The following is a 25000-nucleotide window of genomic DNA, read 5'->3' on the forward strand; positions in this document are numbered from 1 at the left end:
ACTGTCCCATTTAGGATCTATCATCCCACAACTGTCCCATTTAGGATCTATCATCCCACAACTGTCCCATTTAGGATCTATCATCCCAAAACTGTCCCCTTTAGGATCTATCATCCCACAACTGTCCCATTTAGGATCTATCATCCCACAACAGTCCCATTTAGGATCTATCATCCCACAACTGTCCCCTTTAGGATCTATCATCCCACAACTGTCCCATTTAGGATCTATCATCCCACAACTGTCCCCTTTAGGATCTATCATCCCACAACTGTCCCATTTAGGATCTATCATCCCACAACTGTCCCCTTTAGGATCTATCATCCCACAACTGTTCCATTTAGGATCTATCATCCCACAACTGTCCCCTTTAGGATCTATCATCCCACAACTTTTCCATTTAGGATCTATCATCCCACAACTGTCCCCTTTAGGATCTATCATCCCACAACTGTCCCATTTAGGATCTATCATCCCACAACTGTCCCATTTAGGATCTATCATCCCACAACTGTCCCATTAGGATCTATCATCCCACAACTGTCCCCTTTAGGATCTATCATCCCACAACTGTCCCATTTAGGATCTATCATCTCACAACTGTCCCATTAGGATCTATCATCCCACAACTGTCCCATTTAGGATCTATCATCCCACAACTGTCCCATTGGGATCTATCATTCCACAACTGTCCCATTAGGATCTATCATCCCACAACTGTCCCATTTAGGATCTATCATCCCACAACTGTCCCATTAGGATCTATCATCCCACAACTGTCCCATTAGGATCTATCATCCCACCACTGTCCCATTTAGGATCTATCATCCCACAACTGTCCCATTAGGATCTATCATCCCACAACAGTCCCATTTAGGATCTATCATCCCACAACTGTCCCATTTAGGATCTATCATCCCACTACTGTCCCATTTAGGATCTATCATCCCACAACTGTCCCATTTAGGATCTATCATCCCACAACTGTCCCATTTAGGATCTATCATCCCACAACTGTCCCATTAGGATCTATCATCCCACAACTGTCCCATTAGGATCTATCATCCCACAACTGTCCCATTGGGATCTATCATTCCACAACTGTCCCATTAGGATCTATCATCCCACAACTGTCCCATTTAGGATCTATCATCCCACAACTGTCCCATTAGGATCTATCATCCCACAACTGTCCCATTAGGATCTATCATCCCACAACTGTCCCATTTAGGATCTATCATCCCACAACTGTCCCATTTAGGATCTATCATCCCACAACTGTCCCATTTAGGATCTATCATCCCACAACTGTCCCATTTAGGATCTATCATCCCACAACTGTCCCATTTAGGATCTATCATCCCACAACTGTCCCATTTAGGATCTATCATCCCACAACTGTCCCATTTAGGATCTATCATCCCACAACTGTCCCATTTAGGATCTATCATCCCACAACTGTCCCCTTTAGGATCTATCATCCCACAACTGTCCCATTTAGGATCTATCATCCCACAACTGTCCCCTTTAGGATCTATCATCCCACAACTGTCCCCTTTAGGATCTATCATCCCACAACTGTCCCATTTAGGATCTATCATCCCACAACTGTCCCATTTAGGATCTATCATCCCACAACTGTCCCATTAGGATCTATCATCCCACAACTGTCCCATTAGGATCTATCATCCCACAACTGTCCCATTTAGGATCTATCATCCCACAACTGTCCCATTTAGGATCTATCATCCCACAACTGTCCCCTTTAGGATCTATCATCCCACAACTGTCCCATTTAGGATCTATCATCCCACAACTGTCCCATTTAGGATCTATCATCCCACAACTGTCCCATTAGGATCTATCATCCCACAACTGTCCCCTTTAGGATCTATCATCCCACAACTGTCCCATTTAGGATCTATCATCTCACAACTGTCCCATTAGGATCTATCATCCCACAACTGTCCCATTTAGGATCTATCATCCCACAACTGTCCCATTGGGATCTATCATTCCACAACTGTCCCATTAGGATCTATCATCCCACAACTGTCCCATTTAGGATCTATCATCTCACAACTGTCCCATTAGGATCTATCATCCCACAACTGTCCCATTAGGATCTATCATCCCACAACTGTCCCATTTAGGATCTATCATCCCACAACTGTCCCCTTTAGGATCTATCATCCCACAACTGTCCCATTTAGGATCTATCATCCCACAACTGTCCCATTTAGGATCTATCATCCCACAACTGTCCCATTTAGGATCTATCATCCCACAACTGTCCCATTTAGGATCTATCATCCCACAACTGTCCCATTTAGGATCTATCATCCCACAACTGTCCCATTAGGATCTATCATCCCACAACTGTCCCATTAGGATCTATCATCCCACAACTGTCCCATTAGGATCTATCATCCCACAACTGTCCCATTAGGATCTATCATCCCACAACTGTCCCATTAGGATCTATCATCCCACAACTGTCCCATTAGGATCTATCATCCCACAACTGTCCCATTAGGATCTATCATCCCACAACTGTCCCATTTAGGATCTATCATCCCACAACGGTCCCATTTAGGATCTATCATCCCACAACTGTCCCATCTAGGATCTATCATCCCACAACTGTCCCATTTAGGATCTATCATCCCACAACTGTCCCATTTAGGATCTATCATCCCACAACTGTCCCATTTAGGATCTATCATCCCACAACTGTCCCATTTAGGATCTATCATCCCACAACTGTCCCATTTAGGATCTATCATCCCACAACTGTCCCCTTTAGGATCTATCATCCCACAACTGTCCCATTTAGGATCTATCATCCCACAACTGTCCCATTTAGGATCTATCATCCCACAACTGTCCCCTTTAGGATCTATCATCCCACAACTGTCCCATTTAGGATCTATCATCCCACAACTGTCCCATTTAGGATCTATCATCCCACAACTGTCCCATTTAGGATCTATCATCCCACAACTGTCCCATTAGGATCTATCATCCCACAACTGTCCCATTAGGATCTATCATCCCACAACTGTCCCATTTAGGATCTATCATCCCACAACGGTCCCATTTAGGATCTATCATCCCACAACTGTCCCATTTAGGATCTATCATCCCACAACTGTCCCATTTAGGATCTATCATCCCACAACTGTCCCAGAGTCTGTATGAAATAGGCTATTTTGACCAGCTGACCAATAGAATAGGTTAACTTTTTATTTACTATGGGGGGGATAGTAGATTGACAGGCTAGTGATTTAGGTGTCTGTTACTCATCTAGTTATTCTATAGTAGATTGACATAGGCTAGTGATTTAGGTGTCTGTTACTCATCTAGTTATTCTATAGTAGATTGACATAGGCTAGTGATTTAGGTGTCTGTTACTCATCTAGTTATTCTATAGTAGATTGACATAGGCTAGTGATTTAGGTGTCTGTTACTCATCTAGTTATTCTATAGTAGATTGACAGGCTAGTGATTTAGGTGTCTGTTACTCATCTAGTTATTCTATAGTAGATTGACATAGGCTAGTGATTTAGGTGTCTGTTACTCATCTAGTTATTCTATAGTAGATTGACAGGCTAGTGATTTAGGTGTCTGTTACTCATCTAGTTATTCTATAGTAGATTGACAGGCTAGTGATTTAGGTGTCTGTTACTCATCTAGTTATTCTATAGTAGATTGACATAGGCTAGTGATTTAGGTGTCTGTTACTCATCTAGTTATTCTATAGTAGATTGACAGGCTAGTGATTTAGCTGTCTGTTACTCATCTAGTTATTCTATAGTAGATTGACAGGCTAGTGATTTAGGTGTCTGTTACTCATCTAGTTATTCTATAGTAGATTGACAGGCTAGTGATTTAGGTGTCTGTTACTCATCTAGTTATTCTATAGTAGATTGACAGGCTAGTGATTTAGGTGTCTGTTACTCATCTAGTTATTCTATAGTAGATTGACATAGGCTAGTGATTTAGGTGTCTGTTACTCATCTAGTTATTCTATAGTAGATTGACAGGCTAGTGATTTAGGTGTCTGTTACTCATCTAGTTATTCTATAGTAGATTGACAGGCTAGTGATTTAGGTGTCTGTTACTCATCTAGTTATTCTATAGTAGATTGACAGGCTAGTGATTTAGGTGTCTGTTACTCATCTAGTTATTCTATAGTAGATTGACAGGCTAGTGATTTAGGTGTCTGTTACTCATCTAGTTATTCTATAGTAGATTGACAGGCTAGTGATTTAGGTATCTGTTACTCATCTAGTTATTCTATAGTAGATTGACAGGCTAGTGATTTAGGTGTCTGTTACTCATCTAGTTATTCTATAGTAGATTGACAGGCTAGTGATTTAGGTGTCTGTTACTCATCTAGTTATTCTATAGTAGATTGACAGGCTAGTGATTTAGGTGTCTGTTACTCATCTAGTTATTCTATAGTAGATTGACATAGGCTAGTGATTTAGGTGTCTGTTACTCATCTAGTTATTCTATAGTAGATTGACAGGCTAGTGATTTAGCTGTCTGTTACTCATCTAGTTATTCTATAGTAGATTGACAGGCTAGTGATTTAGCTGTCTGTTACTCATCTAGTTATTCTATAGTAGATTGACAGGCTAGTGATTTAGGTGTCTGTTACTTGTCTTGTTATTCTATATTAGATTGACAGGCTAGTGATTTAGCTGTCTGTTACTCATCTAGTTATTCTATAGTAGATTGACAGGCTAGTGATTTAGCTGTCTGTTACTTGTCTTGTTGGCTGAGGAAAAGTAAACGTGGACAGTTATTCACCGTTAGCGTGCACCTCAACTTGTTCCGTTAATATGAATTAGCATAAATGTGATTTCTGTCATTCTGAGCACTGTGGGTGGACGCCATAATCAGGTTACACACCCAAATCCTGCAAATGGGGTTTGTAAAATGCCAGTACCTTTCTCAAAAGTATTAGGTTTTCCACAAATCCTAACTGAAGGATTCCAGAATTCCTACTTTTCCCGTTTCCAGGAATCTCCCAATCAGGATTTCTGGAAAGCTTAGCAGAATTTTGAAACCCTACGTGTAAATCACATTATGCTGGCTAGCAAAGAGATTTGTCATTTCTATTGGACGCCAGCCAGAGTTATGATATCCAGCAGTTGGAATTTTATTCACCCACAACCCACATTCAGAATGACTGTCAGGGTTAGGATGATTGTAAGGCGAATACTTAAACCATTTAAACTGGTACAACCATTATATAATATTGGGTGCATAAAATCTAACTGATTGCCTTGGTTTAGGAAATGTATGTTATTTATCTTTGTGTAGAATAAGATTCATCAATCAGTCAATGTGCTGTACATGCAAAAACAGATATTAAAATAAATTCTACAAACGTAGACCTGCAGTAGAGCATGCTGGGAAATATGATAATGATTAGGATTATGTTAAAAATATGCCCTTTTAGAGTGCCAACACAGCTGTAACTTCCTTTTTATCAAGACACAAGACGAGACCCAGATGCAGATGGTTGGAGTCTTGCAATGTTTATTAATCCAAAAGGGGTCGGCAAGAGAATGGTCGTAGACAGGCAAAAAGGTCAAAACCAGATCAGAGTCCAGGAGGTACAGAGTGGCAGACAGGCTCGTGGTCAGGCAGGCAGAATGGTCAGGCAGGCGGGTACAGAGTCCAGAAACAGGCAAGGGTCAAAACCGGGAGGACTAGTCGAAGGCGAATAGCAAAAGGAGAACGGGAAAAACACGCTGGTTGACTTGGGAAAAAAACATACAAGAACAACTGGTACAGAGAGACAGGAAACACAGGGATAAATACACTGGTACAGAGAGACAGGAAACACAGGGATAAATACACTGGTACAGAGAGACAGGAAACACAGGGATAAATACACTGGTACAGAGAGACAGGAAACACAGGGATAAATACACTGGTACAGAGAGACAGGAAACACAGGGATAAATACACTGACACAGAGAGACAGGAAACACAGGGATAAATACACTGGTACAGAGAGACAGGAAACACAGGGATAAATACACTGGTACAGAGAGACAGGAAACACAGGGATAAATACACTGGTACAGAGAGACAGGAAACACAGGGATAAATACACTGGTACAGAGAGACAGGAAACACAGGGATAAATACACTGGTACAGAGAGACAGGAAACACAGGGATAAATACACTGGTACAGAGACAGGAAACACAGGGATAAATACACTGGTACAGAGAGACAGGAAACACAGGGATAAATACACTGGTACAGAGAGACAGGAAACACAGGGATAAATACACTGGTACAGAGAGACACAGGGATAAATACACTGGTACAGAGAGACAGGAAACACAGGGATAAATACACTGGTACAGAGAGACAGGAAACACAGGGATAAATACACTGGTACAGAGAGACAGGAAACACAGGGATAAATACACTGGTACAGAGAGACAGGAAACACAGAGATAAATACACTGGTACAGAGAGACAGGAAACACAGAGATAAATACACTGGTACAGAGAGAGACAGGAAACACAGGGATAAATACATTGGTACAGAGAGACAGGAAACACAGAGATAAATACACTGGTACAGAGAGACAGGAAACACAGGGATAAATACACTGGTACAGAGAGACAGGAAACACAGGGATAAATACACTGGTACAGAGAGACAGGAAACACAGGGATAAATACACTGGTACAGAGAGACAGGAAACACAGGGATAAATACACTGGTACAGAGAGACAGGAAACACAGGGATAAATACACTGGTACAGAGAGACAGGAAACACAGGGATAAATACACTGGTACAGAGAGACAGGAAACACAGGGATAAATACACTGGTACAGAGAGACAGGAAACACAGGGATAAATACACTGGTACAGAGAGACAGGAAACACAGGGATAAATACACTGGTACAGAGAGACAGGAAACACAGGGATAAATACACTGGTACAGAGAGACAGGAAACACAGGGATAAATACACTGGTACAGAGAGACAGGAAACACAGGGATAAATACACTGGTACAGAGAGACAGGAAACACAGGGATAAATACACTGGTACAGAGAGACAGGAAACACAGGGATAAATACACTGGTACAGAGAGACAGGAAACACAGGGATAAATACACTGGTACAGAGAGACAGGAAACACAGGGATAAATACACTGGTACAGAGAGACAGGAAAACAGGGATAAATACACTGGTAAACACACAGGGATAAATACACTGGTACAGAGAGACAGGAAACACAGGGATAAATACACTGGTACAGAGAGACAGGAAACACAGGGATAAATACACTGGTACAGAGAGAGACAGGAAACACAGGGATAAATACACTGGTACAGAGAGAGACAGGAAACACAGGGATAAATACACTGGTACAGAGAGAGACAGGAAACACAGGGATAAATACACTGGTACAGAGAGACAGGAAACACAGGGATAAATACACTGGTACAGAGAGAGACAGGAAACACAGGGATAAATACACTGGTACAGAGAGAGACAGGAAACACAGGGATAAATACACTGGTACAGAGAGAGACAGGAAACACAGGGATAAATACACTGGTACAGAGAGAGACAGGAAACACAGGGATAAATACACTGGCACAGAGAGAGACAGGAAACACAGGGATAAATACACTGGCACAGAGAGAGACAGGAAACACAGGGATAAATACACTGGTAGAGAGAGACAGGAAACACAGGGATAAATACACTGGTACAGAGAGACAGGAAACACAGGGATAAATACACTGGGACAGAGAGACAGGAAACACAGGGATAAATACACTGGTACAGAGAGACAGGAAACACAGGGATAAATACACTGGGACAGAGAGACAGGAAACACAGGGATAAATACACTGGGACAGAGAGACAGGAAACACAGGGATAAATACACTGGTACAGAGAGACAGGAAACACAGGGATAAATACACTGGTACAGAGAGAGACAGGAAACACAGGGATAAATACACTGGTACAGAGACAGGAAACACAGGGATAAATACACTGGTACAAAGACAGGAAACACAGGGATAAATACACTGGTACAGAGAGACAGGAAACACAGGGATAAATACACTGACACAGAGAGACAGGAAACACAGGGATAAATACACTGACACAGAGAGACAGGAAACACAGGGATAAATACACTGACACAGAGAGACAGGAAACACAGTGATAAATACACTGGTACAGAGAGACAGGAAACACAGGGATAAATACACTGACACAGAGAGACAGGAAACACAGGGATAAATACACTGACACAGAGAGACAGGAAACACAGGGATAAATACACTGGTACAGAGAGACAGGAAACACAGGGATAAATACACTGACACAGAGAGACAGGAAACACAGGGATAAATACACTGGTACAGAGAGACAGGAAACACAGGGATAAATACACTGACACAGAGAGACAGGAAACACAGGGATAAATACACTGACACAGAGAGACAGGAAACACAGGGATAAATACATTGGTACAGAGAGACAGGAAACACAGGGATAAATACACTGACACAGAGAGACAGGAAACACAGGGATAAATACACTGGTACAGAGAGACAGGAAACACAGGGATAAATACACTGACACAGAGAGACAGGAAACACAGGGATAAATACACTGGTACAGAGAGACAGGAAACACAGGGATAAATACACTGACACAGAGAGACAGGAAACACAGGGATAAATACACTGGGACAGAGAGACAGGAAACACAGGGATAAATACACTGGGGAAACTTCACGACACCCGGAGGGGGTGGAGACAATCACAAGGTGAAACAGATCAGGATCTGTGTAGGTAGTATTGAGGGTACAAAGAATACGTTTGTACTCTGAGAAACGGAAATGTACCTTCACAACGCACCACTTTTTTGAGAGTGAGATGATTGTAACTTTTATATTCGAAATATTGGCTTAAAAAAACTGTACCATTTATATATGTATCTGCACATGTACGTACCGAACTGAAGGTAAATTGTGTATTTTTACATTTTTTAAATGTAAAAGAAATAAGAAACAATAATCGTACCCTTACCGTAAGAAGCGGGTAGGTCAACCCAGCATGAAAGGGAATAAAACCCCAACCGATGGTTAAATGAGCCGTGTGTTTGGATAATCCCAACAATACAACATGTAGGATTATTTAAGAAACCCAACTGGTGCCTCAAAATAACCTAACCTGTGTTCTGGACAATATTTACCCAAATTGGCCCAAAGCCAGCATTTTTTTTAAGAGTGCAGGAAACGTGTGTGTGTGTGTGTGTGTGCGTGTGTGCGTGTGTGTGCGTGTGTGCGCGTGTGTGCGTGTGTGTGCGTGTGTGTGCGTGTAATTAATGGCAGGATGAGTCACCTTGATCGATGGGTTTTGAGATGTGATGTCATCAGCTCAACATTCCTCTCACGCTGTGCAGACTCTGAGACAACCTCAATAAATACACACACACACAAATCACACACTGTGTGGTCTATGTGGGTCAGGGCTCCACAAACAGAGGAAGGTCTGTGTGGGTCAGGGCTCCACATACAGGGGAAGGTCTGTGTGGGTCAGGGCTCTACAAACAGAGGAAGGTCTGTGTGGGTCAGGGCTCCACATACAGAGGAAGGTCTGTGTGGGTCAGGGCTCCACATACAGGGAAGGTCTGTGTGGGTCAGGGCTCCACATACAGGGGAAGGTCTGTGTGGGTCAGGGCTCCACATACAGAGGAAGGTCTGTGTGGGTCAGGGCTCTACATACAGAGGAAGGTCTGTGTGGGTCAGGGCTCCACATACAGAGCAAGGTCTGTGTGGGTCAGGGCTCCACATACAGAGGAAGGTCTGTGTGGGTCAGGGCTCCACATACAGAGGAAGGTATGTGTGGGTCAGAGCTCTACATACAGAGGAAGGTCTGTATGGGTCAGGGCTCCACATACAGAGGAAGGTCTGTATGGGTCAGGGCTCTACATACAGAGGAAGGTCTGTGTGGGTCAGGGCTCTACAAACAGAGGAAGGTCTGTGTGGGTCAGGGCTCCACATACAGAGGAAGGTCTGTGTGGGTCAGGGCTCCACATACAGAGGAAGGTCTGTGTGGGTCAGGGCTCTACATACAGAGGAAGGTCTGTGTGGGTCAGGGCTCTACATACAGGAGAAGGTCTGTGTGGGTCAGGGCTCTACATACAGAGGAAGGTCTGTGTGGGTCAGGGCTCCACATACAGGAGAAGGTCTGTGTGGGTCAGGGCTCTACATACAGGGGAAGGTCTGTGTGGGTCAGGGCTCTACATACAGGGGAAGGTCTGTGTGGGTCAGGGCTCTACATACAGAGGAAGGTCTGTGTGGGTCAGGGCTCCACATACAGAGGAAGGTCTGTGTGGGTCAGGGCTCTACATACAGAGGAAGGTCTGTGTGGGTCAGGGCTCTACATACAGAGGAAGGTCTGTGTGGGCCAGGGCTCTACATACAGAGGAAGGTCTGTGTGGGTCAGGGCTCCACATACAGAGGAAGGTCTGTGTGGGTCAGGGCTCCACATACAGGGGAAGGTCTGTGTGGGTCAGGGCTCTACATACAGAGGAAGGTCTGTGTGGGTCAGGGCTCCACATACAGAGGAAGGTCTGTGTGGGTCAGGGCTCCACATACAGAGGAAGGTCTGTGTGGGTCAGGGCTTTACATACAGAGGAAGGTCTGTGTGGGTCAGGGCTCTACATACAGAGGAAGGTCTGTGTGGGTCAGGGCTCCACATACAGAGGAAGGCTGCGTGGGTCAGGGCTCCACATACAGAGGAAGGTCTGTGTGGGTCAGGGCTCCTCATACAGAGGAAGGTCTGTGTGGGTCAGGGCTCCACATACAGAGGAAGGTCTGTGTGGGTCAGGGCTCTACATACAGAGGAAGGTCTGTGTGGGTCAGGGCTCCACATACAGAGGAAGGTCTGTGTGGGTCAGGGCTCTACATACAGAGGAAGGTCTGTGTGGGTCAGGGCTCCACATACAGAGGAAGGTCTGTGTGGGTCAGGGCTCCACATACAGAGGAAGGTCTGTGTGGGTCAGGGCTCTACATACAGAGGAAGGTCTGTGTGGGTCAGGGCTCTACATACAGAGGAAGGTCTGTGTGGGTCAGGGCTCTACATACAGAGGAAGGTCTGTGTGGGTCAGGGCTCTACATACAGAGGAAGGTCTGTGTGGGTCAGGGCTCTACATACAGAGGAAGGTCTGTGTGGGTCAGGGCTCCACATACAGAGGAAGGTCTGTGTGGGTCAGGGCTCTACATACAGAGGAAGGTCTGTGTGGGTCAGGGCTCTACATACAGAGGAAGGTCTGTGTGGGTCAGGGCTCTACATACAGAGGAAGGTCTGTGTGGGCCAGGGCTCTACATACAGAGGAAGGTCTGTGTGGGTCAGGGCTCCACATACAGAGGAAGGTCTGTGTGGGTCAGGGCTCCACATACAGAGTAAGGTCTGTGTGGGTCAGGGCTCTACATACAGAGGAAGGTCTGTGTGGGTCAGGGCTCCACATACAGAGGAAGGTCTGTGTGGGTCAGGGCTCCACATACAGAGGAAGGTCTGTGTGGGTCAGGGCTTTACATACAGAGGAAGGTCTGTGTGGGTCAGGGCTCTACATACAGAGGAAGGTCTGTGTGGGTCAGGGCTCCACATACAGAGGAAGGCTGCGTGGGTCAGGGCTCCACATACAGAGGAAGGTCTGTGTGGGTCAGGGCTCCACATACAGAGGAAGGTCTGTGTGGGTCAGGGCTCCACATACAGAGGAAGGTCTGTGTGGGTCAGGGCTCTACATACAGAGGAAGGTCTGTGTGGGTCAGGGCTCCACATACAGAGGAAGGTCTGTGTGGGTCAGGGCTCTACATACAGAGGAAGGTCTGTGTGGGTCAGGGCTCCACATACAGAGGAAGGTCTGTGTGGGTCAGGGCTCCACATACAGAGGAAGGTCTGTGTGGGTCAGGGCTCTACATACAGAGGAAGGTCTGTGTGGGTCAGGGCTCTACATACAGAGGAAGGTCTGTGTGGGTCAGGGCTCTACATACAGAGGAAGGTCTGTGTGGGTCAGGGCTCTACATACAGAGGAAGGTCTGTGTGGGTCAGGGCTCTACATACAGAGGAAGGTCTGTGTGGGTCAGGGCTCCACATACAGAGGAAGGTCTGTGTGGGTCAGGGCTCTACATACAGAGGAAGGTCTGTGTGGGTCAGGGCTCTACATACAGAGGAAGGTCTGTGTGGGTCAGGGCTCCACATACAGAGGAAGGTCTGTGTGGGCCAGGGCTCTACATACAGAGGAAGGTCTGTGTGGGTCAGGGCTCTACATACAGAGGAAGGTCTGTGTGGGTCAGGGCTTCACATACAGGGGACGTTTTGGAAACTCTCCAGGCCAGTCAATTACCCCTGTCCCATTTAGGCCAGTGGCATTCTTGTGTATAATAATGTTATTTTTAATCTAGCCTAGATAATTGATACAAAAAAAAATGAATGTATTCCCAAAGCTGTTGGTCTTTATGTTGACTATTTACTACACGTGAGCTGCACACATAATCTGTTAGGCAGAGAGAAAACACACAGCTCTCAAACTGTGGAGGAAGGCATTAGGAAAGATTATGCTATCTACTTGGAAATGCTAAGGCAAGAATGGGTATTTAAAACGTTCCAAAGTCTTGTATATTGGCGATGCACATCCAGTCATCGTGGAATAGTTTATCTTGACAATTGCAGCATACCACCCTGCATACCACTGCTGGCTTGCTTCTGAAGCTGGTTTGACCAGCCTTCGTAGTGACATTTTTATTACGAAAATGAAAAAGCATTTGGACAAATTTTTGTGCTGTGTTTCCCTCTAGAACAGTCTAGAAATGACAGCAATTGACAAACAGGAAGGACATGTACTGTACAACCCTGAACTTGACTCATTCCTGTAAAGGAAATACCAGTTTATACTATACTATATAACAACTAGAACTAATTAGGATGTCTGGTAGCTGCTGGCACAGCCTGAGGATAGGAGAGGAGATAAGAGGAGACGGGAGGGGACAGGAGGAGAGGAGAGGAGACGGGAGGGGACAGGAGGAGAAAAGGAGAGGAGAGAAGAGAAGAGGAGACGGGAGGGGACAGGAGGAGAGGAGATGAGACGGGGAGGGACAGGAGGAGAAGAGAGGAGAGGAGACAGGAGGGGACAGGAGGATAAGAGAGGAGAGGACAGGACAGGAGAGGAGACAGGAGGAGAAGACGGGAGGAGAAGAGGAGAGGAGAGGAGACGGGAGGGGAGGGGAGGGGACAGGAGGAGAAGAGGAGAGGAGAGGTTAGGAGAGGAGAGGAGAGGAGAGGAGAGGAGAGGAGAGGAGAGGAGAGGAGAGGAGAAGAGAGGAGGTGGGAGGGGACAGGAGGAGAGGAGAGGAGGGGAGGGGAGGGGACAGGAGGAGAAGAGGAGAGGAGAGGTTAGGAGAGGAGAGGAGAGGGAGAGAGAGAGGAGAGGGAGAGGAGAGGAGAGGAGAGGAGAGGAGAGGAGAGGAGAGGAGAGGAGAGGAGAGGAGAGGAGGAGGGAGGAGGGAGAGGAGGCGGGAGGGGGGAGAGGAGAGGAGAGGAGGGGAGAGGAGAGGAGCGGATGTTTATCATCACCAGTGAAAACGGGACTATTCCAGCCAGCTTGTGTCAGAGGGTGTGATGGATGTTTGGAGTGTCTGGTAGTATACTATATAGGGAATATTTTGGGAATAATCTACCATTTGGGACGGACTCTGTGTAATAAAAGAAGAAATCAAACTATGAGGGATGACTGGCTCACAGCAGCTGCATCATCAATGTGTGTGTGTAATAGCATCTGTCAGCTGTCCTTTCTAGAATGGTCAAACCCTCTCTAGAATGGTCAAACCCTCTCTAGAATGGTCAAACCCTCTCTAGAATAGTCAAACGCTCTCTAGAATGGTAATGGTAAATCCCTCTCTAGAATGGTCAAACCCTCTCTACAATGGTCAAACACTCTCTATAATGGCCAAACACTCTCTAGAATGGTCAAACCCTCTCTATAATGGTCAAACACTCTCTAGAATGGTCAAACCCTCTCTAGAATGGTCAAACCCTCTCTAGAATGGTCAAACCCTCTCTAGAATGGTCAAACCCTCTCTAGAATGGTCAAACCCTCTCTAGAATGGTCAAACCCTCTCTAGAATGGTCAAACCCTCTCTAGAATGGTCAAACGCTCTCTATAATGGTCAAACCCTCTCTAGAATGGTCAAACCCTCTCTAGAATGGTCAAACACTCTCTAGAATGGCCAAACCCTTTCTAAAATGGCCAAACCCTCTCTAGAATAGTAAAACCCTCTCTAGAATGGTCAAACCCTTTCTAGAATGGTCAAACCCTCTCTAGAATGGTCAAACCCTCTCTAGAATGGTCAAACCCTCTCTAGAATGGTCAAACCCTCTCTAGAATGGTCAAACCCTCTCTAGAATGGTCAAACCCTCTCTAGAATGGTCAAACCCTCTCTAGAATGGTCAAACCCTCTCTAGAATGGTCAAACCCTCTCTAGAATGGTCAAACCCTCTCTAGAATGGTCAAACCCTCTCTAGAATGGTCTAACCCTCTCTAGAATGGTCAAACCCTCTCTAGAATGGTCAAACCCTCTCTAGAATGGTCTTTGATATCTAATTCTGCTGACAAAATAATGTTTCTAACTTCTATATTTTGGAAGATAAACAGCTAATACCTGTATAATAAAACAATAATCAATAAACAAAAAGTCAATTTATCTGAAAAGTTAATTTTTGTTTACAGAGATCAAATTGACTGCAGTTCTACATTTACATTGAGTATGTTTGGATTCAACAGTCTGGCATGGTTGGTGAAAAGTTAACTTAGTCTCGAGAAAAGCACACGCCACACACACACACACACACACACACACACACACACACACACACACACACACACACACACACACACACACACACACACACACACACACACACACGCCACACACACACACACACACACACACACACACACACACACACACACACACACACACACACACACACACACACACACACACACACACACACACACACACACACACACACACACACACACACACACACACACAGAGAGAGCCTGCTGTGAGGTCTCATACATAAAGAAGATCGACAGAAGGTTGTTTTCTTATTTCAGTTTAATTGTTTGTGTTTTGTTTGGCATGTCTTTCTTCCTCCCCTCCCCTCCTCTCCTCTCCTCTCCTCTCCTCTCCTCTCCTCTCCTCTCCTCTCCTCTCCTCTCCCTCCCCTCCCCTCCCCTCCTCTCCTCTCCCTCTCCTCTCCTCTCCCTCCCCTCCCCTCCTCTCCTCTCCTCTCCTCTCCCCTTCTCTCCCCTCCCCTCCTCTCCTCTCCTCTCCTCTCCCCTTCCCTCCTCTCCTCTCCCCTTCTCTCCGCTCCTCTCCTCTCCCCTCCTCTCTCCTCCTCTCCCCCCTCCTCGCCCCTCATCTCCCCTTCCCTCCCCTCCTCTCCCTTCCTCTCCTCTCCTCTCCTCTCTCCTCCTCGCCCCTCCTCTCCTCTCCTCCCCGCCCCTCCTCTCCTCTCCTCTCCCCCCCCCCCTCCCCTCCCCTCCCCTCCTCTCCCCTCCCCTCCCCTCCTCTCCTCTCCTCTCCCCTCCTCTCCCCTCCTCGCCCCTCCTCTCCTCTCCCCTCCTCACCTTGCCCCTCCTCTCCCCTCCACTCCCCTCCTCTCCTCCCCTCCCCTCCTCTCCCTCTCCTCTCCTCTCCTCTCCTCTCCTCTCTTCTCCTCTCCTCTCCTCTCCTCTCCTCTCCCCTCCTCTCCTCTCCTCTCCTCTCCCCTTCCCTCCCCTCCTCTCCTCTCCTCTCCACCCCTCCTCGCCCCTCCTCTCCTCCCCTCCTCTCCTCACCTCCCCACCTCCTCCTCCTCCCCTCCCCTCCTCGCCCCTCCTCTTTCTCGCTGTTAAAAAGCTTCAGAAAGTGCTAGAGTGTGTACGGCATATACAAACACAAACAAATAAACAGACACAGACACACACACTGACTGGCTGACTGACTGACTGACTGACTGACTGACTGAGACTGACTGGCTGACTGACTTACTGACTGACTGACTGACTGACTGGCTGACTGACTTACTGACACTGACTGAATAGCTGACTGAATGACTGAATCTCCTCTCCTCCCCTCCCCTCCTCTCCCCTCCTCTCCTCTCCTCTCCCCTCCTCTCCTCTCTCCTCCTCCCCTCTCCTCTCCCATCCTCTCCTCTCCTCCACGCCTCTCCTCTCCTCCCCTCTCCTCTCCCATCCCCGCCCCTCCCCTCCGCTTCTCCTCCCCTCCTCTCCTCCCCGCACCTCCTCTCCTCCCCTCCTCTCCTCTCCGCCTCTCCTCCTCTTCCCCCTCCCCGCACCTCCCCACCTCCCCTCCTCTCCTCTCCTCCCCTCCCCTCCTCTCCCCTCCTCTCCTCTCCCCTCCCCTCCTCTCCTCTCCTCTCCTCTCCTCTCCTCCTCTCCTCTCCGCCTCTCCTCCTCTTCCCCCTCCCCGCACCTCCCCACCTCCCCTCCTCTCCTCTCCTCCCCTCCCCTCCTCTCCCCTCCTCTCCTCTCCCCTCCTCTCCTCTCCCCTCCTCTCCCCTCCTCTCCCCTCCTCTCCTCTCTCCCTCCTCCCCTCTCCTCTCCCATCCTCTCCTCTCCTCCACGCCTCTCCTCTCCTCCCCTCTCCTCTCCCATCCCCGCCCCTCCCCTCCGCTTCTCCTCCCCTCCTCTCCTCCCCGCACCTCCTCTCCTCCCCTCCTCTCCTCTCCGCCTCTCCTCCTCTTCCCCCTCCCCGCACCTCCCCACCTCCCCTCCTCTCCTCTCCTCCCCTCCCCTCCTCTCCCCTCCTCTCCTCTCCCCTCCTCTCCTCTCCTCTCCTCTCCTCTCCTCTCCTCTCCTCTCCTCTCCTCTCCTCTCCTCTCCCCTTCCCTCCCCTCCCCTCCCCTCCCCTCCCCTCCCCTCCTCTCCTCTCCTCTCCTCTCCTCTCCTCTCCTCCTCTCCTCTCCTCTCCCCTCCCCTCCCCTCCCCTCCTCTCCCCTCCTCGCCCCTCCTCTCCCCTTCCCTCCCCTCCTCTCCTCTCCTCCTCTCCTCTCCTCTCCTCTCCTCTCCTCTCCTCTCCTCTCCTCTCCTCTCCTCCTCCTCTCCTCTCCTCTCCTCTCCTCTCCTCTCCTCTCCCTTCCCTTCCCTCCTCTCCTCTCCTCTCCTCTCCTCTCCTCTCCACCCCTCCTCGCCCCTCCTCTCCTCCCCTCCTCTCCTCACCTCCCCACCTCCTCCTCCTCCCCTCCCCTCCTCGCCCCTCCTCTTTCTCGCTGTTAAAAAGCTTCAGAAAGTGCTAGAGTGTGTACGGCATATACAAACACAAACAAATAAACACAGACACACACACTGACTGACTGGCTGACTGACTGACTGACTGACTGACTGACTGACAGACTGACTGGCTGACTGACTGACTGACTGACTTACTGACTGGCTGACTGACTTACTGACACTGACTGAATAGCTGACTGAATGACTGGCAGACTGGCTCGGTGAATGACTAGCTGACTGACTGGCTGACTAATTAGCTGACTGACTGAATGACTGGCAGAATGGCTGAGTTTTTAAAATGTATTTGTGCATACTGAATTAATTGTTTACTTCCCCAACCCTCTCTCCTCTCCTCCCTCCTTCCATTCCCCCCACTTCCCTCTCTCCTCTCCTCCCTCCTTCCATTCCCCCCACTTCCCTCTCTCCTCTCCCTCTCTCCTCCCTCATTCCCTTCTCTTCCCCACCTCCCTCTCTCCTCCCTCCTTCCCTTCTCTTCCCCACCTCCCTCTCTCCTCCCTCCTTCCCTTCTCTTCCCCCCCTCCCTCTCTCCTCCCTCCCTCCTTCCCTTCTCTTCCCCACCTCCTTCTCTCCTCTCTCCCTCTCTCCTCCCTCCTTCCCTTCCCCACCTCCCTCTCTCCCTCTCTCCTCCCTCCTTCCCTTCTCTTCCCCACCTCCCTCTCTCCTCTCTCCTCTCTCCCTCTCTCCTCCCCTTCTCTTCCCCACCTCCCTCTCTCCTCTCTCCCTCTCTCCTTCCCTTCCCCACCTCCCTCTCTCCTCTCTCCTCTCTCCTCTCTCCTCTCTCCTCCCCTTCTCTTCCCCACCTCCCTCTCTCCTCCCTCCTTCCCTTCTCTTCCCCACCTCCCTCTCTCCTCTCTCCCTCTCTCCTCCCCTTCCCTTCCCCACCTCCCTCTCTCCTCTCTCCTCTCTCCCTCTCTCCTCCCCTTCTCTTCCCCACCTCCCTCTCTCCTCATCCCCCTCTCCTCTCTATCATTTCCTCTTTCCTCTCTCCTCCCTGTTCTCCATCCCTCTTTCCATTCCCCGCACCTCTCCTCACACTCTCCCCCACCTCCCGCTCTCCTCCCTCCTCACCCCACTTCCCTCTCTCCTCCCTCCTCTCTCTTGCTCATTTGCTTCTCTAAATCATCTGTTCTGCATGCTCAGTCACTTCCTGTTTCAGCTCAGAGCCCTCCTCCCCCTGGAGACCAGGTAATTGACAGCTCTGCTGCGTTAGCAATGACTGGACAGTGGAGAGAAGATACAATTGGCTGAAGGAGAGAAGGGAGAAATGAGAGCGAGAGAGAGAGAGAGAGAGAGAGAGAGAGAGAGAGAGAGAGAGAGAGAGAGAGAGAGAGAGAGAGAGAGAGAGAGAGAGAGAGAGAGGGAGAAATGAGAGAGAGAGAGAGAGAGAGAGAGAGAGAGAGAGAGAGAGAGAGAGAGAGAGAGAGAGAGAGAGAGAGAGAGAGAGAGAGAGAGAGAGAGAGAGAGAGAGAGAGAGAGAGAGAGAGAGAGAGAGAGAGAGACAGAGAGAGAGAAGGGAGAAATGAGAGAGAGAGAGAGAGAGAGAGAGAGAGAGAGAGAGAGAGAGAGACAGAGAGAGAGAGAGAGAGAGAGAGAGAGAGACAGAGAGAGAGAGGGAGAAATGAGAGAGAGAGAGAGAGAGAGAGAGAGAGAGAGAGAGACAGAGAGAGACAGAGAGAGAGAGAGAGAGAGAGAGAGAGAGAGAGAGAGAGAGAGAGAGAGAGACAGAGAGAGAGAGAGAGAGAGAGAGAGAAGAGAGAGAGAGAGAGAGACAGAGAGAGAGAGAGAGAGAGAGACAGAGGGGAGCATTCAATCAAAAGTTAGGACACCAGCGGGAGGTTTATACAAAGTCAGATCCTAACTCTCAGAGCCAGCTGGCGTTATGGTAGTGGGCATGCTCAATATATTCAGAGATATAGGACTCTGATCATAGTGCTCTATATAGGGAACAGAGTCACATTGGTAATGCAGACACAATCTTCATTTACATAGGACAGGATTGGGCTTGGTCTGGGGGCTGGCTTGGTGGGGAGGTTCTTTCCTCTGAGCAATTATACCTGAACTGTTTCTGTCTGTCTCTGTGTGTCTGTCTGTCTGTCTCTGTCTCTGTGTGTCGGTCTGTGTCTCTGTGTGTCTGTCTGTCTCTGTGTGTCTCTGTCTCTGTGTGTCTCTGTGTCGGTCTGTGTCTCTGTCTCTGTGTGTCTCTGTCTCTGTGTGTCTCTGTCTCTGTGTGTCTCTGTCTCTGTGTGTCTCTGTCTCTGTGTGTCTCTGTCTCTGTGTCGGTCTGTGTCTCTGTCTCTGTGTCTGTCTGTCTCTGTGTGTCTCTGTGTGTTTCTGTGTCGGTCTGTGTCTCTGTCTCTGTGTGTCTGTCTGTCTCTGTGTGTCTGTGTCTGTCTGTCTGTCTCTGTGTCTGTCTGTCTCTGTGTCTGTGTCTGTCTGTCTCTGTGTGTCTCTGTGTGTTTCTGTGTCGGTCTGTGTCTCTGTCTCTGTGTGTCTGTCTGTCTCTGTGTGTCTGTGTCTGTCTGTCTGTCTCTGTGTCTGTCTGTCTCTGTGTCTGTGTCTGTCTGTCTCTGTGTGTCTCTGTCTGTGTCTGTCTCTGTGTTTGTCTCTGTGTCTGTGTCTGTCTCTGTGTGTCTCTGTCTCTATGTGTCTCTGTGTCTGTCTGTCTCTGTGTCGGTCTGTCTGTCTCTGTGTCGGTCTGTCTGTCTGTCTCTGTGTCTGTCTGTCTCTGTGTCTGTCTGTCTCTGTGTCTCTCTGTCTGTCTCTGTCTGTCTCTCCTCAAGTCGACCCCATAGCCTCTTTCACTTCTTCTTCTCTGAGTTAATCCCCAGTCCTCCCTCCCTCCCATCCCTCTGTCCTCAGGGGGTATGCATATGGTGTACAGTATGGCCTGTCAGTGGGGTGTCATGTACTTCCACCCCCCCATGTCTCCTCTTCTCCACTCCATCTCTTCATTACCAAAGAAAATCATCTCAAAATTCAGGTGAAAAAGGGGATGATAATTACAATTGATGGACATTTTGAAGGGGGTTTTCATACGGGGGAAAACATACAGAATTGACAAAACTCCAAAAAAGCCTCTTTTTTTTTAAACAGCAGCTACAGTGATGTTGATGATAAACTGTGATCACTGGTCGCGGTACAAAAATAAGTCATATTTTTAAATGCATTTAACTGCTCAAATACACTTACAAATGTATTCTGAAACAGAAGGGATCCAATTAAGATCCTACATCTGTACCACAGTGTTATGGCTCAGGCAGAACATTCATTACTAAAACTGTGAGGGGGGGCGGGGCTTGTGTGTGTGTGATTGAATGTGTGTGTGTGTGTGTGTGTGTGTGTGTGTGTGTGTGTGTGTGTGTGTGTGTGTGTGTGTGTGTGTGTGTGTGTGTGTGTGTGTGTGTGTGTGTGTGTGTGTGTGTGTGTGTGTGTGAGATTCACACATCACTGATGATTTGCAGAGAGAGAGAGAAAGAGAGAGGGGAGAGAGAGATAGAAAGAGTGAGAGAGACGGGAGACAGGGAGAAGAGAGATAGAAAGAGTGAGAGAGCAGAGGGAGAAAGAGAGACAGGGAGAGACAGAGAGACAGAGAGAGAGAGAGGGAGAGAGACAGAGAGAGAGGGGGAGAGAGATAGAAAAGAGTGAGAGAGCAAGACAGGGAGAAAGAGAGACAGGGAGAAAGAGAGAGAGAGAGAGAGAGAGAGAGAGAGAGAGAGAGAGAGAGAGAGAAGAGAGTGAGAAAGAGAGAAAGAGAGTGAGAGAGAGAGAGAGAGAGAGAGAGAGAGAGAGAGAGAGAGAGAGAGAGAGAGAGAGATTGAAAGAGTGAGGGAGAGATTGAAAGAGTGAGAGAGAGATTGAAAGAGTGAGAGAGAAAGAGGAGAGAGAGAGACAGAGAGAGAGAAAGAGAAAGGGAGAGAGAAAGAGAAAGGGAGAGAGAGAGAAAGAGAAAGGGAGAGAGAGAAAGAGTGAGAGAGAGAAAGAGAGAACGAGTGAGAGAGAGAGAAAGAGAGAACGAGTGAGAGAGAGAGAAAGAGAGTGAGTGAGTGAGTGAGTGAGTGAGTGAGTGAGTGAGTGAGTGAGTGAGTGAGAGAGAGAGATTGAAAGAGTGAGAGAGAGAGAAAGAGTGAGAGAGAAAGAGAAAGAGTGAGAGAGAAATAGGAGAGAGAGAGACAGAGAGAGGAGAGAGATATAGAGGAGAGAGAGAGATTGAAAGAGGGAGAGAGAGATAGAGGAGAGAGAGAGAGAGACAGAGAGAGAGAGAGAAAGAGAGAGAGAGAACAAAATAGCAAGTTCTCTGTCTGACTCTAAGACAACTTTTGGACATGTCTGTTCAACCATAGTCTGTTTAGGAACAACAGAAAGAAAATCAATATCACACACATTTGCCTGATTCACACACACACACACACACACACACACACACGCACACGCACACACACACACCCATGATTCACATATACACACACACACATCCCGTGGCGTTGTGCTGTGTGTTTGGGGAGCTGTCAGTTGAATGTTTTCAGAGTTTTACCACGGAGGACAGGGAGATGCTGTGTGTTTTTCTGTGTCTGAGTGCTTTGGGCCAGATTCAGTCTGTGGTTGTCTGACAACAATTTCTCACAGCCTCACTTCAGAATTGTATGTTTTTGCACTTTTCTCTAAATGTCAAATGTCAAAGTTACTTCAAACGTCAAATTTTCGATGTTAATCGTTCAACTTTACATTTAGGTATTCATTCTGAAGGTTTAAGGTCAGGTTTAAGGTCAGAGTTAAGGTCAGGGTTAAATTAAGGGTTCAGGTAAGAGTTCAGGTTAGGGTTAAATTAAGGGTTCAGGTAAGAGTTCAGGTAAGGGTTCAGGTGAGGGTTAAATGAAGGGTTCAGGTAAGGGTTCAGGTCAGGGTTAAATTAAGGGTTAAATTAAGGGTTCAGGTCAGGGTTCAGGTAAGGGTTCAGGTCAGGGTTCAGGTAAGGGTTCAGGTAAGGGTTCAGGTCAGGGTTCAGGTCAGGGTTCAGGTCAGGGTTCAGGTAAGGGTTCAGGTCAGGGTTCAGGTCAGGGTTCAGGTAAGGGTTCAGGTCAGGGTTCAGGTAAGGGTTCAGGTCAGGGTTCAGGTCAGGGTTCAGGTAAGGGTTCAGGTCAGGGTTCAGGTAAGGGTTCAGGTAAGGGTTCAGGTCAGGGTTCAGGTAAGGGTTCAGGTCAGGGTTCAGGTAAGGGTTAAGGTAAGGGTTAAGGTAAGGGTTCAGGTAAGGGTTCAGGTAAGGGTTCAGGTAAGGGTTCAGGTAAGGGTTAAGGTAAGGGTTCAGGTCAGGGTTCAGGTAAGGGTTCAGGTAAGGGTTCAGGTAAGGGTTCAGGTCAGGGTTAAGGTAAGGGTTAAAAAAAAAAAATCAATGTCTACCACTGAGATTGCACACGTGACCTTGGGATTACACCCATCCAACATCCAAGTCCACCACACCACAGCTAAACCCAAGCCTACTGGATGGTAGTAGTACTCACTGTTGCCCCTAGGGGCCGGTGTTGAAGGTCCCGACGTCCTCAGGTCTGGCTGCGATCTGGCTGTGTCTGAAGCATGAAAACTGAATATGAATCAGTGAATGTCTCCTTTGAGATAGTACTGCAATGCTTTACGGAAAAGAAAGTGACAGCCGAATTATGATTGTTTCTGACGGGACTCGACACTAAATCAGATATAATATATTATTATTATATTATTATTATATTATTATTATCATATATTATAAATCGTGATGAGGTATAGCTCTGCCCGCGACTTAAAAACCAGTGTCACCCTTTGACCCCAGGAGAGAAACTCTCCTCTTGGGGTCTAAGAGTTACTTGTGTTGGTTTCCCAGGATTCATGTTGATGTTTTGACCCACCAGGTGCCAAGGAGGTGAATGCCAGTGGAAAGACCTTCACAGTGACCAGTTCTCTACAGCTGCTAGTAGACCGGGACGATGATGGGGCAGCGTACACCTGTAAAGTAGACCACGTCGCCCTGTTACAGACACCACAACAGACTACTGAAGTACTGGAGGTGCACTGTGAGTATCTCACACACACACACACACACACACACACACACACACACACACACACACACACACACACACACACACACACACACATACACACACACACACACACACACACACACACACACACACACACACACACACACACACACACACACACACACGTTCTTAACCTCCCTCTCTCTCTAGATGCTCCTCGTGTGGCGATCACCAATTCGCTGACGTTCCCTCAGGAGGGTCAATACCTGAAGCTGGAGTGTGTATCCAAAGGAAACCCATCGTAAGTCAACACACACACACACACACACACACACACACACACACACACACACACACACACACACACACACACACACACACACACACACACACACACACACACACACACACACACACAGACACAGACACAGACACACACAGACACACACACACACAGACACACACACACACACACACACACACACACACACACACACACAGACACAGACACAGACACACACAGACACACACACACACAGACACACACACACACACACACACACACACACACACACACACATACACACACACACACACACACAAACACACACACACACACACACACACACACCCGTGAAGAACGTATGAACCCTACAAGGTCACGTCTGAGGTGCATCTCTCCTGACCCCCCTACCATTGCATCTCTCCTGAACCCCCCTACCGTTGCATCTCTCCTGACCCCCCATACCGTTGCATCTCTCTGACCCCCTACCGTTGCATCTCTCCTGACCCCCCTACCGTTACATCTCTCCTGACCCCCCTACCGTTGCATCTCTCCTGACCCCCCTACCGTTACATCTCTCCTGACCCCCCTACCGTTGCATCTCTCCTGACCCCCCTACCGTTGCATCTCTCCTGACCCCCCTACCGTTGCATCTCTCCTGACCCCCCTACCGTTGCATCTCTCCTGACCCCCATACCGTTGCATCTCTCCTGACCCCCCCCATACCGTTGCATCTCTCCTGACCCCCCATACCGTTGCATCTCTCCTGACCCCCCTACCGTTGCATCTCTCCTGACCCCCCATACCGTTGCATCTCTCTGACCCCCCACCCCTACCGTTGCATCTCTCCTGACCCCCCTACCGTTGCATCTCTCTGACCCCCCCTACCGTTGCATCTCTCCTGAGCCCCCATACCGTTGCATCTCTCCTGACCCCCCTACCGTTGCATCTCTCCTGACCCCCCTACCGTTGCATCTCTCCTGACCCCCTGCCGTTGCATCTCTCCTGACCCCCCTACCGTTGCATCTCTCCTGACCCCCTACCTTGCATCTCCTGACCCCCCTACCGTTGCATCTCTCCTGACCCCCTACCGTTGCATCTCTCCTGACCCCCCTGCCGTTGCATCTCTCCTGACCCCCCTACCGTTGCATCTCTCCTGACCCCCCTACCGTTGCATCTCTCCTGACCCCCCTACCGTTGCATCTCTCCTGACCCCCTGCCGTTGCATCTCTCCTGACCCCCTACCGTTGCATCTCTCCTGACCCCCCATACCGTTGCATCTCTCCTGACCCCCCTACCGTTGCATCTCTCCTGACCCCCCTGC

General features: G+C 48.3%; 1 protein-coding gene across 5 annotated transcripts in view; it reads left to right on the forward strand.

Moving 5' to 3' along the window:
- Positions 1–25000, forward strand: part of LOC118383109 (cell adhesion molecule 2-like) — an 884842-nt gene that overhangs the window by 766337 nt on the left and 93505 nt on the right. For all 5 annotated transcript variants that reach the window (XM_052520137.1, XM_052520141.1, XM_052520139.1 and 2 more), the window contains 2 exons: positions 23262–23423; positions 23604–23694. In XM_052520137.1, coding sequence (XP_052376097.1) covers positions 23262–23423; positions 23604–23694 — 253 coding nt within the window. The remainder of the gene's footprint in view (positions 1–23261; positions 23424–23603; positions 23695–25000) is intronic.

Source organism: Oncorhynchus keta, chromosome 6, assembly GCF_023373465.1.
Source record: "Oncorhynchus keta strain PuntledgeMale-10-30-2019 chromosome 6, Oket_V2, whole genome shotgun sequence".
NCBI classification, from domain to species: Eukaryota; Metazoa; Chordata; class Actinopteri; order Salmoniformes; family Salmonidae; genus Oncorhynchus; species Oncorhynchus keta.